Here is a 13,655-nt window from a genome sequence, read left to right on the forward strand (position 1 = left end):
ACCGTGGAATGGCAGCAGCCTTAAAAAAGCATCATTCACGCAGAAGGTTGGCCGCACTAACATTTCTTTCGAACATCTCCCTCGATGGCAGCCACCGCGACACCAAATTAGCTGTTCTGTCGCGGAACGGTGTTGCTCATACACGTACCCTTAGCGACAGTCAAGCTCATCGGGTTGATGTTCGCCAAACTGACCTGAATGTTTCTGCTGAGGAAGTTCTCGATGACTCTACAGAAGAGCATTTAGTACCTTCGTCTGTGAAACAAACCGGCTCACCACAATTAGTGCCAAAGAGTGCCGAACACAATTCATTTAGTTCAAATTCTGACGGGTTGCTGACTCCAGCGAAGGCAGCGGTGGCTGTGTTTCTTGAACAGGAAAGAAATTATCCGCAGCTACCTACTGGATTTCATAGTTCATTCAGAGAACGGTAAATGATGATTTAAATTACATTAAATCTAAGATTTGTATACTCCATTCCACTTTGCGAAGTTATTGAAGAGTAAAGTTTTTAAATATTCTTGGTTCCCTATAATTTTGTAGTTTATACATGTTCAAAGGAATTAAATCGTCAATGATTTGTTCAAGTTGCTTTGCTACTTATAAGTTAAATGATATAACAAGTATAGTTTGAAATTATCATAAATATTATATACATATCTGTTTTTATATAAATAATTGTGTCGTTGATTTTATTATATATACATTTCTTTAAAATAAAATGAATCACTTTATGTGAATATAATAATATATTATGGTATCTTATTTGTTCCCATAAAGACCAATAATTTTTATTATTTACAATTGATGACTATATATAGGTAATTAAAAAAAGCTAAACATTCTATTAAAAATGATTTAATGTATCTAATTCCTTTATAAAAATAATATAATACTTAAATTTTATTTGGATGGATATGGAGTAAGTATTTATCGTATTTATCGTTCATATATATAATATTCTCTATCATATAATTTATATATACAGCAATATCATTAGTAAATACTAATATATTTGTAACTGTATTTTATTTACTCAGTGTTATGTGACTTACATTAAATTTTTAACATATTATAAGGATTTATGTTCATTGTTGAGCCTAAGTTTGCATTCAGTTACATATAATATTTCCTATTTCTTTAGTTTATGTCTTATCTAATATTTTCAACATCTGAAAATATTTACATTGTAAATGAGTAAAATATATATGAAAGAATTAGGACATTATGAGAAGCAGGAAATGTAAGATACTTATTTCCATTTCTCAGTACTGGGACAACTGGCAGTGAATATTCTTTACCGGAAAGACGAGTGGGTTCTTTACAGTATAAGAAGCGTATAACTCATCAAACATCTACACTTTCTGAAGACATAAAACATCAATATAATACTTCCAATGAAAGTATTGGATCTTTACGTTCTAAACCACAGTCTTCAAAATTAAAAACAAAGACACCAAATAATGTGCAATCTGGTTCTGCAAATAGTGGTATAATACCAGAAGTAACAAGAGAGCTACGTTTAATGCAACGTCCTGTGAATGGCTACAAATTTGGAGATGATCGATTAGTTTTGGTTTCCAATAAACGTGTACCATTTCTAGTATTTTCTGCTCTTCCATATAATAAGGGACAGAGATCTAGTTGGTAAGGATATCGTAAAAATTGAATAAAACTGTATTTAAAACGTATAGTAAGTGTTATGAATTTTTCTTTGCCTATTTACAGGTCTGAATTGCGTAAAGATACAACACGAAGAAAAAATATTTCCTCGCAGAGGCCACTGTCAGCAATTAATGATAATATTGATCCCTTTGGTTTATTGGGTATAGAACGTGCTAAAGACGGCCAGGTATCTATTTACAAGATACGAAATGAATTTATTCTTTTTAATTCTTTTAAATTAATTCAGAATTTTTTTAGGAAATATCTTATGGTCAACTGCTTGTTCCATCTAGGCAGTTTCAGAAGGACAAAAAATTACATTTTAGTGATAATGATACGATAGAGCTCATACCTAACAAGCATCCTATAGTTTCAAGGTATTTAATCTATTCAATTAGAATTAATATATTTCTGCTTTTATAAAATATTTTCTGCTAATTTTGCGTAAGTATAAATAATATAAACATATATGTATATATATATTTTACTGTTGACAAATATTCGTGAATTTAACATCTTCATACATGTCCTTCTTGAATGTTTTCATTCATCTATCATATGTTTCATTAATATACCTTCAGAGAACATGCATCGCATTATTTTTTTTGTCTTATAACAGAATCTTTCAACCATATTTTGCAGGACAAAAACTATTACATGGAATGTGGATCACTCTAAATGGTAAAACATATAACCATATTGTATTAAAAAAAGGTTTAAATACACTAGTATAATGTAGTATGCAGTAGAAAATGTAAATTATAATTTATATTTTTAATTAATTTGAGATAGATCTATACAGTAGCGTTAATATGTATACTTTTATTGTACATCAAATATATAGTATATGTATTACAAAATGTATTTGTTTTGCTTTTATATTTGGATTAAAAAATAAATATTTACTATGTTGATATGGTAAATATTATGTTTGCATAATTAACTATGAATTTTATAATTTTATTGTAAAAAAATGATGGATTTCAGTGATTGTAATATATTTGTCAAAATAGAACTTTTTTAGTTTTAAAACATATTATCATTAATGGACATATATTATCATTTACATTTTCATTTGTCCACGCGCATAGTCATTTATAATTCATATAATTTTCATTGATTATTATTACATTTAGCATGTAATATGTATATTAATATAAATATTTAAAGATTATGGCATATAAATTATACATGTTTGTTACAATTGTATGATCTTAAATATATTTTTCTTTATAGTGTTATTTCAGTCATTTGAAAGCCAAACTAATTAACTTTCTGTACTCAAGTTTAATATCAGTGTACATTTAGTGCTAATAATTACTTTTTTATTTAACTAGTACTTACGACTACTTGATTGAATAGTATCAACGCTTCTTCTTAATAAATATTTATTACTGTAATAAAACTTCTTTCAGGTGTCTATCTTATGATACGGCAACACATCGCACTCAACATTTAACACCTGAATCTCCGCCATTATCTTTCAATGCTGATTCCAAAGGTATATTTATGTAACATGTAAATTGTTTGAATAGAAAATATTGTGAATTAGATAATTTTTAGCTAGTACATCCTTTTATTTGCAGCTTATGACTGGGATGACCAATCACTACAATACAACCCCAATTTATTAGACGATCCAGAACTCATAGCTGGAAAGCATAGAACATTGCTTACATTTACATCATACATGGTATATTGAATTTTATGAACTTATGATACAATATATAATACAAATTTATTTAATAATTATCTATTTGTTTTTTTTTTGTCATATTTGTATAGGCATCTGTTATTGATTATGTAAGGCCATCTGATTTGAAGAAAGAATTAAATGATAAATTTAAGGAAAAATTTCCCCATATACAACTTACATTGAGCAAGCTAAGAAGGTCAGTATTACAAAATATGTAAGGTTCATAAATATGTAATATCTTTTCGCGAAATTGAATAATATGCTATAATGATAATATTCTACGCACACACACACACGCACGTATATATATATATATGTATGTGTATATATATACATATACAGTTTAAAACGAGAGATGAGGAAAATAGCGAAGATGGAATATGGTATTGATCTCCTAACAGTAGCTATGGCTTATGTATATTTTGAGAAACTTATTCTTCGAAATGTTGTCACGAAGCAAACACGGAAATTATGTGCTGGTGCATGCTTACTCCTTGCAGCAAAATTGAATGATGTTAAGGGTGATGTGCTTAAATCATTAATAGAGGTATTTATTTCATATATAAAAATTTTAATTTATTACAATATAAATTTGTGCGTCAGTGTTATATGTAAGATAATCTTGAATTAAATACTTTTTGTACAATTTACAGAGAATTGAAAGTGTGTTTCGTCTAAACCGCAAAGATTTAATTACGTCTGAATTCGCTGTTTTGGTGGCTTTAGAGTTCGGTTTACATCTTCCTACATGGGAAATATTTCCCCATTATCAGAGATTAATTTACGAATCTTGACCTTCTTTTGCGATGTTTCTCTTACGTAGGACCAGAACTTTTTCTTCGTAAAGTCGAAATTTCAGAAACAATTACAAAAAGTACAATGGTAATTTCCTTTTTGTACAAAACAACGTACAAAACCGTAAACGACAAAGGAAAAAACGTATGAAATTGAATAATACTGTGCGATTACTAACAAATTTCTTATTCTCTAATATTGTAGGAAACAATATATCGGCAACAGTTATAAGCAGTTTGATAGGTAAGAATAATCATACGGAACGATATCAAAATACTACACTTCTCCTCTCACGTGATTATTCACGATAGATGGGCTTTAATATTATTAAGCTCTTGTACTTAACATGATAAACTTGTTTAACAATTCATAAATTTGTAAAAATGCGTATATGTAACGAGAGTAAATTACGCAGAACAGTAACAGCTGGTGAATTGCATGTTAAGCGATAACACATATAAGAAAAAAACGAATATGTTCAAATTTTATTTTAGATACTTACTCAGTTTTTTAATTTGTTTTTAATGCGATCATAAAGTTACATTATGTGTAGAGTACTTAGTATATTCAATAATTCCTTTTTAGAGATATACAATAACTTATATAAAAAATGGTGTTAATAATATAAAGTGATAGGACATATAAGTAGTCTCAAAAGTTTATAAGGAGAAAGTGATAATACAAAGGTTAGAGTCAATAGCGATTTTTGGGGTGTTAAGGAAAAACGGTTATAAAGTTTTAATCACGCAAATGTACTTTCTACAAATTTTATAATGTATACAAGTAAGATTGTGTTTTTTTAAAGTTTTAAAAACTCCAGGGTTTACTATAGCAATTAAACGTTTCGTGTTTGAAAAAGACAACATTAAAATTTTACTAGTTTTACGTAAATTTTATTTTTAAAGAGAATTTTGTGTAAATATTTAAGAATTTTATATTGAAATATTTAAAAAATTATTTTTTGTTATAAATTATTTTTACTTCTAAGAGTCTTGTATAGTATAGGCAACAATTTTTCAATAACTGTAACATTATTATTTGCTAAAAAAGAGAAATTTCAAACAGCTGATTAAACATTTATATTATTGAATAATAAAGAAACAGAGTAAGCTATAAAAAGAATTGTGGAAAAAGAATTCATCAGTACAAAAATATTTGCGATGTTATGCCGCATTTTATTTATCATTAATTACTACATTTTTATAATAATTAATTACAATGTTCTTGCAATAGATTTATAGTTTATCCAAACACTAATTTTTAAACACTGTTTTAATGATCTCTTTTTTATCTTTCTAATGACTAATAATTGGAAAAATGGAAAAGAATCTAACTGAATTTTTTGAAATTTTTTCAAATGAAATACATGCGATTGTACTTAATTACTGCAATTGTACTAAATTACTGAAATTGAAATTACTTTCTTGTTATCTTATATATATTTAGCGTAATTAGAACCAAATCATAATTAGTTTGTAAACTCAGTTGTCTTCTTTTCTGTTTTTATTATCTAGTCAAAACAGTCTATCATTTATTCCAATCGTTTTTGCCGTCAATGTTAATTCTTGTGCATTAAAATTAGCACAGAAAATAATTATGACTATGGTATTAATCTGTATGATACTCACAGTAATAATAAATTATCTTCGGTACACATGTTTGAAATGCCATTTGCTACATCTGCAAAAAATAGTTTATTAAAGTTGCAATAATGTTTCCATTTATATGTATCTTGTAATCTTTATACAGCTTTAAATATATGATTGCATCTATGAATTAGAGATTTAAATATAATTGAAATATGTATACATTACGTGAAACGAAGATACGATTAAAATAATTACAAAGATTGTTACTTGATTAAACAAATTTCAAAAATTGTAAATTACTTAAAACTTGTATACTATATTCTAATATTATTAAGTGTTCCTTTAAATCCAAAGTAAAACATTAATTGTGTGGTATAACATAAATTCTATGTTATATTGGCAATAATCATACTATTATTGATAATATGAGAATATTTTGGAAGGAATGTTTTCAGCTGTTATGAAGTTAGCTTTATAAAAATTTCTTTAATTTTAGTTTAATGGAAGTAATAGAAACCATTTATGTTTTAAGTATTGTTTGCAGGAAAATATTTTAAAAATATTGTATAAGATTTATTAGATTAACTCTGGATCGTTTGTTAACTTTAGGTAACGCAAAGATATTACTTATAAGTTTTGTAAAATATATGTACAGAAATTGAGAGCAATATTTGTAATATTTTGATGTTAATTTCAGGTCCTATATCAATGTTATATATTCTTTCGCAGAAACTTTAATAGAGATAACGAAAATGTTGATTCTGTTATTGTGTCTACAAATTTTTATTTTAGTATCTCATTAGTATTGTAAATTGAGTGAGTCGTATTAAGCCATAAACATTTTTTCATTGTTACAAATAATTAATAATAACAATTGTTGTAATATGAATGAATAACGGGACTTAAAACCTTTTCGTTTATTTATATTCATAATATTTAAGATAGATTCTTTTCGATTATATATTATTAAAAATTGTTATACTAAGGATAGGAATATATACGTAAATTAAACAAAATTATTTTTTAAATTTTATTTGTGGTTTTTTTTTATTGTATGCATACAATTTAACAGTAATAGCGTACAATTCTAACCCGTGGATATCTTGAACTTGTATAATTAGTCATGCTCAAATATTTTATGGGGATTTATTGTATATTAACTATATGTATATGATTTTTCTTTATATTAATTATATAGTTGCATTTTTTTTAGAAACTACAAGAAATTTAATATTAATATTACAAAATTACTTTTATGATTGAGTTATCTTATACTCTTTTGTGTAAATATGATTCCTCACTCATATAGATTTATACTTATGCGAAGATACAGTAAGGATAAAAGTGTAAAAATGATGTATCTGTATATACATATCAATCTCACAGTATTGTAGCGACTTGTGTTTAAGGTCTAGGATTTCGTATTGCTTTTCACAGGTGTTTCGCGTGTAGGATTTAATCATTGTAAAGACATGTTAGCAACAAAAATTACAAACTTACAATATCCAGAATTGGAAACAAAAATACATGTCGTACTTTGTAATGCGTATGGAAATGATGAATCAATGTTTTGCAGTAACACAGTGTGCGGTGAATGCGATTTTCCTGACAAATGAATATCTTTAATGAGATCCAACAATTAACTGGATTATATATAGTATACATATATCCTAAACATTATATATAAGGGTTTCACACAGCCAAAGTGGACTAACTGTATAGTTTTTTTTTCTTAACTCAGAATAGCCATTTGAATTTTATTCAAGTTGGTGCCATAATTGATTAATAATGCGTACTTAATTTAATTTTTTCTAATTAATGAAGCAATGGCAAATTCTCGTTTTTGTTCAATATACATTCAACTTCAATGTGTTTGAATTTTTCAAATGTATTTACATTTGAAGCATATTGTAAATAATTCTTAATTTTAAACTAATCGTAAGTGATATACCTAAGCTTTAGAATATGATACAGTACCATGTTCAGGGTAATCTGATTAGAATCATAGAGGATCTATTAACATTTGTTCTCCGATATTTCCAAACTGATTTTCTTGAAGATGAAGATAGATTTATTTCATTAAAATTGAAATCCTCAACGGAGAGAAACGATGAGAGCCCATTTTTGGTAGATTTCGTTAATGGTGTTTTTCTAATGGCTTTCAGGGTCGACTATCATTAGTTGTCCTTGGGAGACGCGAAATTTTGTTTCTTTTTTTTATGAAAGTTAGCGATCACTGGACTATCATCATTTTATTCTTTAGTCAATTGTGAACTTTGTATTTACACATCAAGTATTGTACACGTATTATATGTATTGTGTGCGTGTGTGTGTGCTCGCGTGATTGTGTATGTATGTATATACTTGTACAGAGAGACAGTACTAAGACTGAAAACTTAAGAAGTCAGTTTTCAGTTTCCTCCCTCGATTTTTTTTTGAATCGGTGTTAAAAGCTCCTACGATTTAATATACTAAATAGTTAATAGAAGTCAGGGCGGTAATGTAGAAGACGATGGACTTTGATACATGATATATTGATAATAATGGCGATTTGATAGAAGGTAAATTAAAATTTGACGAACGGATCGAAAATCTTAAGAATATCTCTGCTCGTAAAAAATTTGTATAGTCAGTCATAAATGTTAATTAGGCTTACATTTAATCATTTGACTGTTTACTCACAACTATAACAAATCCGTGAAATCTCCAAAATTCCTGTGCAGTTCTTTTTTTTTCTTTTAAATAATTGAAATTAGAGAATTGCAGGTATTTAAATTTTTGCGACTGACTATATATGTACTTATATAAAGCAGTCTTTAACATTATGTGATAATGTTCTTTATTCGTACAATATTATAAGCTGTTCGTATACTAATCTTGAATTAGTTCAGTTACAAATAACCATTTTTCATGTGCTGCAGTGTGGTTTTGTAAGATCGCGAATAAGTGCTATGACTATTTAAAGAAATGAATGAATCTTGACGACCAGCAAATTTAAAATGGTCTTTACGTTTCTTCTTTTGCATCGTACGATCAACTTTTCATTATTTGTGAGCTCTTTCAGTGGTAAACTCGTTTGAAACGCTTGCACGTATGTGAGTTTTTATAAGAATATTTACTTTTCGGATAAACTAAGATAAAAAGTGAGTTTTCGATAACAAAAAGCGGTTCGTATAATTGCTACAAGTCAAGCTTATCAAATTTTCAAGTATGCTCGACTCCTCACTGAAAGAGTAAACAGAAACAACTTCCAAGTGTGCGCTCATGTATGATAGTCAGTCAATTACAAGATACTTTATCACATTATAATATAGTGTCATAGGATATTATAAAGCAGCGACCGATAATTGTGCGCGAATCGGTTTCATATCGAATGTTTCGTTTCGTTACTCGACTCTTAGGATAGAAATGGCAAGAGTGTGTATAAATTCTAATAAAGTGTGGAAAAATATAAGGTCCGCCTTGAGACTTTTACAAGATTATTCACCATAATAATGCATTTACTACGGATACTAAATCAAATGTTTGTCCCTTTCTTCTTTTCATTTATTTAGCGACTTCTGTTAAAACGTTGAATTCGACGGTAGACGACGAAAGTAAATATTTTTAATTAGTCGATTCTTAGGGAGTTCAATCAACCTGTTTCAAGCTTATAGAATAAAATTGTTATTTCTAACAGATTTTCCTAAGAATTGGCGAACATCTACAGCTATCATTTACGTTTGTAATCCCATGCATTAAATATCTGTGGGCGACATTTACGTCAACGTGTTAACGCGACACAGACAAAATGTAATGCGAATCCGAGCTGCGAATTACGCTTGCCAAAACCAATAAAAAAACTATTATTTTCTGTCGAATTATGGACTTCCCAGTTCCAGCTTCGTGCTGTTTCGCTCCAGTATGCATGCCTACAAGAAGTTACATCGAAGACTCCGCTCCTCACCTCTGTAGGGATCTGATGAAAATTCTCTGCAATTTTTGCAAATCGAATCTAGGTTTATGTGAACTTTTTTATTGCTCTTCGGGTGTAGTATCAGCTGTAAAAATTGCTCACACCAGTAGTGGATCACTCTGCATATTATACATCTATTGCCTTCCTGACTTCGTTTTCGCTTCTTTCCTTCCCTCTGTTTCTCTCTCTTTCTCCCTTTCTCTCTCTCTCTCTCTCTCTTTCATCTTAATTATAAAACTTTAGTATACTGCTGATTAAATAAAGAAATTCCTTAATTTTCATTGAATAAAAAGAGTTAGATAAATTATATCTCCCGCTCTAAAGGTAAGAGAGAGAAAGATATATAAGAAAGCTATAAGAAAGAGTGAGACAGATGAAGCTGACCCTTCTTCAGAACCCCTGGCGCTATCTCTGTGAAAAGTGCTCAAACTAGTCGCACATAGTTATCGACAGCGAAGTAAACTACTGAAGACTATTAGCGCCATCTCTTGGAGAAGCGCTGAAACTTGTCGGGCATTAGTTTCAGTACTTTCCGCAGAGATGGTGCTAGTAAAACAGAGTTTTCATACAGAAGTTCTACAGATTGTTATAAACATATCTGCCATATATTCATAGATAGTTATATATCTGCAATAAATATTATATTGCAAAACGAATGTTTGATAAAACATTATTCTTACTCTTCATTGAAACAATATAATGAATAGTATAGATACTATCTTATTTCATTAAATTTCTAGGAAACTTGTTATTAATTATCAACAATTTATATTGTACTTTGTAATATCAGGGGAGTAATTTGATATTTAAAATAAGTTCAAATTGTTGTAAATAATTGCTTTTATTCTCAGTTCGCGCTTAGTATAATTGTAACGTACAGTTTCATTCTGTACAGAACTTGTACATTCTAAGTAGTTTTCCTGTGAACGGTATATAATCGATTCGCATACTACGCAGTGAATAAAAGAAAATTCAAAAATGTTACGGGATGTAAGAATCCAACTGATAACAAGTGTTATTGGTGTAATTGTAGCTATATCTGCATTCATCGTATTTTTTATCGTATATAAGAATCACGAAGTTGGATTTTGGTCGATCTTATCAGGTTAGCATATCGTACACATTGGGTAGATAAGGATTTTACTATACTAATTATTTGATAAAATTTCTTTCGACCAAATTGGCCTTGAAATTAATTGCAAATGATTGTCACTTTTACAGTATATGATACAATACAGATCATAATTATTATTTATCCATTATCTGAATCAAATAAAAATTATCTGTTTTCGTTGTGTGCCGTTTATCTTCTAATAATCATAGTTGAACTATAACACTCACTCCTCTTCTTCCAATAAAGTTTTGCAATCGTTTTTTAAACAGTTGTGTCAAATTTCTTTTTCTATGCTTTTAAACATTCTGTATATGGTAAACATTAATGTAATTAGAAGTTTTTATATCATAAATAGTATATAAACACAGACAGTATTATACAGGTATTTTAGCTGCAATTTGTTTTCACCTACACTGGGTTAAAGGAAAAGAAAGTCTAGAAAGATGGCACAGCAAAGTAACATTAAGGAATCTAAATGTTGTTGGTTTTATTAGTGCAGTAAGCGCATGTGCCGCATTAATTTGGTATCTTTTTCTTACATTTTATTATAAAATCCGTAAGTGTGTATTCTTTTATTTTTATAATTAAATAGGCACTTTCTTATCTTATTTTTTCATGAACGTTACGTATTTATAAATCAATAATCATATGCTTTTAATATTATAGCCATTGAACCCATTCGAACAAGTACAACAATAACAGCTGTTTGGGCTATGATTTGTGGAAAGTGGGGTATTTTCTTAATGTATTACTCTCACAAGTATGAATTATTTATACTAGAAGACTCCATACCTATATTAGCAGACAGTAATACTTAAATCTTTTTGTATGAAATAAACACAATAATTTTTACAAATTTTGATAATTGACATTACAAAGAATATTATAATTAATTAATGATAATGTTTAAATACATGTTAATGTACCTACCCAAATGTCTTCTTTATCTGTATAAAATAAAATGATTTTTTTATTTTATGTATTAATTTACTTTCTTTTCATTTAAAAAATTCTTATAGACATTTATATAAGAAATATATTTAAAAAATTGTTAACAGTGTAGTTATTTAAATATCACAGTATTACTATTTTGTAATTTTTACAATACATAACAGCATGTGCCTATTAAAAATGCATAAAACACCATGAAACCTGTATAAAAATACTACTTTAACTAAAATGTAATATATTGTAACATAATTTAAAGAAAACCTTGTGTAAGTATATGTATCATATACATATAAAAAATTATACATCCTGTTAAACTTAAGCTGGCAACAACTTATATTGTGGCTGAATTAACGTATAAAGACCTACAATTGAAGAAATCATACCAAACAGACCAATCGTGCCAGGATTAAATTTAGTAAAACCTAATGCTGTCAGCGGGATAAACAAATCACAACCATTTTTTATTGTATCCATTAAAATATCTTTATGATCCAAACCCAATAAAACTTGAAAATGTTCCCATATATTAGATTTTTTGCTTTTACTTTCAAGGATTTTGGCAATTTCATAAACATCCCTTGTAAGATTCATTATAATACTCATTAACCAATATTTATGTGCCACTTTACCCCACTTTTCAATATTAACTTTACACAATCCTACACGACCTACCCAAATTATATGATCCGCTAGTAAAAATAAAGCATTAGCAATTTTTGACATAGTCAAAGTAATTCTTATAGATACATCTGGATATTTTGACATTTTAAGAGCAGAGTATAAACAATCCAAACATCTCCCGAGGCGTAATACTAGAAGGAAACCAAAATATAATGTTAACAGCAATAATAATCACATTAGAACCATAATTAAGCATCAATTAAGATAAAATACTTTTTCTAAATGAGCTGAATCTGTATTCTATACTTCTTAAGACTTCGGCAGAATGTTGCATACTGCTAATATTCTGACCATAATACCAATAAGCTCGACTTCCATATTGTAACAATCTGTAAAGCATTAACAATTGATATAATATTACAATTACCTCTTTCGTTATATACTGTTAACAATCAAAAACTATAGAAAATATACTATTCTAAACTTTTGTTATAATAAAAACAGGAATAGTTTTGGATATACCAATATAATATAAAATTAAATAGGAAACTGTTGATTACATAAAAAATGAGGATTTTGTTTCATGTGTATTAATGAAAATCAAAAACATAATAAAGCACTAATATGCGTCTGAAAAACGAATATATGCATACCTTATAATTTTATCTCTGCCCACCGTTTGTTCATTTAGCTTTATTACTATATCCATGTTTTCTTCAATTTAACGTAAAAATATTAAATATTTTAAGAACAGAATTATGAGAAACTCAGTTTTTAAATTAATTTACGTGTTGTGTCGTACATATGTCAGTTTTCATACGAGCAAACAGTTAATGTGAACAGTCAATATCATCACGCGAAACCTCAAATGGTACGAATTGGTGGATAAAATATGTATTGCTGACTCATCGTTATCACACCATTTGTAATCTTAATTGTAAGGTAGATAATAACATTCCTATTGTTATTACAGTCATGATTATTATTTCAGCTAAAAGTAGTTTGGTCACAGTAGATACATACATACGAGATAAGTAAATAAAATGTTTTCGTTTGTGCTATCGGCGCCATATTGGACGCTTTCAATGTGCGTGTACATATGTATGTGTGTGTGTGTAAACCCGCCATTTTGAAACATGTAAAAAATTGAAAATTCAGTTCAGTGTAATAAATGTACTTACTGAATATCAAATAATACACGATGCAATATATATTATATACAATGCAAGTATACTATTTAATATTGAGTTGAACTTCCTTCAAATAACA

At 28.2% G+C, this 13,655-nt stretch overlaps 3 protein-coding genes across 4 annotated transcripts; 2 read left to right on the plus strand and 1 right to left on the minus strand.

Moving 5' to 3' along the window:
- Window positions 1-4,157, plus strand: LOC143429330 (CDK5 and ABL1 enzyme substrate 2). Of its 2 annotated transcripts, XM_076904869.1 has the most exons (10): window positions 1-430; window positions 1,270-1,647; window positions 1,729-1,852; window positions 1,924-2,042; window positions 2,308-2,346; window positions 3,081-3,166; window positions 3,252-3,358; window positions 3,451-3,557; window positions 3,704-3,908; window positions 4,015-4,157. In XM_076904869.1, the coding sequence occupies exons 1-10, from the start codon at window positions 9-11 to the stop codon at window positions 4,153-4,155; spliced, it is 1,728 nt and encodes a 575-aa protein (XP_076760984.1). In that variant the 5' UTR covers window positions 1-8; the 3' UTR covers window positions 4,156-4,157. The 2 variants fall into 2 exon arrangements, with proteins under 2 accessions (XP_076760984.1, XP_076760986.1); XM_076904871.1 differs by lacking the exon at window positions 2,308-2,346.
- A 6,477-nt stretch (window positions 4,158-10,634) lies between these two features.
- Window positions 10,635-11,710, plus strand: LOC143428875 (heme transporter hrg1-A-like). Its single transcript, XM_076904123.1, has 3 exons — window positions 10,635-10,805; window positions 11,197-11,370; window positions 11,481-11,710. The coding sequence occupies exons 1-3, from the start codon at window positions 10,679-10,681 to the stop codon at window positions 11,630-11,632; spliced, it is 453 nt and encodes a 150-aa protein (XP_076760238.1). The 5' UTR covers window positions 10,635-10,678; the 3' UTR covers window positions 11,633-11,710.
- Window positions 11,711-12,076: 366 nt separating this feature from the next.
- Pex11ab (peroxisomal biogenesis factor 11ab) lies at window positions 12,077-13,583 on the minus strand. The gene is made up of 3 exons (XM_076904946.1): window positions 13,040-13,583; window positions 12,660-12,775; window positions 12,077-12,577 (listed from the first exon to the last, which is right to left on the minus strand). The coding sequence occupies exons 1-3, from the start codon at window positions 13,093-13,095 to the stop codon at window positions 12,081-12,083; spliced, it is 669 nt and encodes a 222-aa protein (XP_076761061.1). The 5' UTR covers window positions 13,096-13,583; the 3' UTR covers window positions 12,077-12,080.
- Window positions 13,584-13,655: the final 72 nt, after the last annotated feature.

The sequence above is a fragment of the Xylocopa sonorina genome, chromosome 11 (assembly GCF_050948175.1).
Source record: "Xylocopa sonorina isolate GNS202 chromosome 11, iyXylSono1_principal, whole genome shotgun sequence".
NCBI classification, from domain to species: domain Eukaryota; kingdom Metazoa; phylum Arthropoda; class Insecta; order Hymenoptera; family Apidae; genus Xylocopa; species Xylocopa sonorina.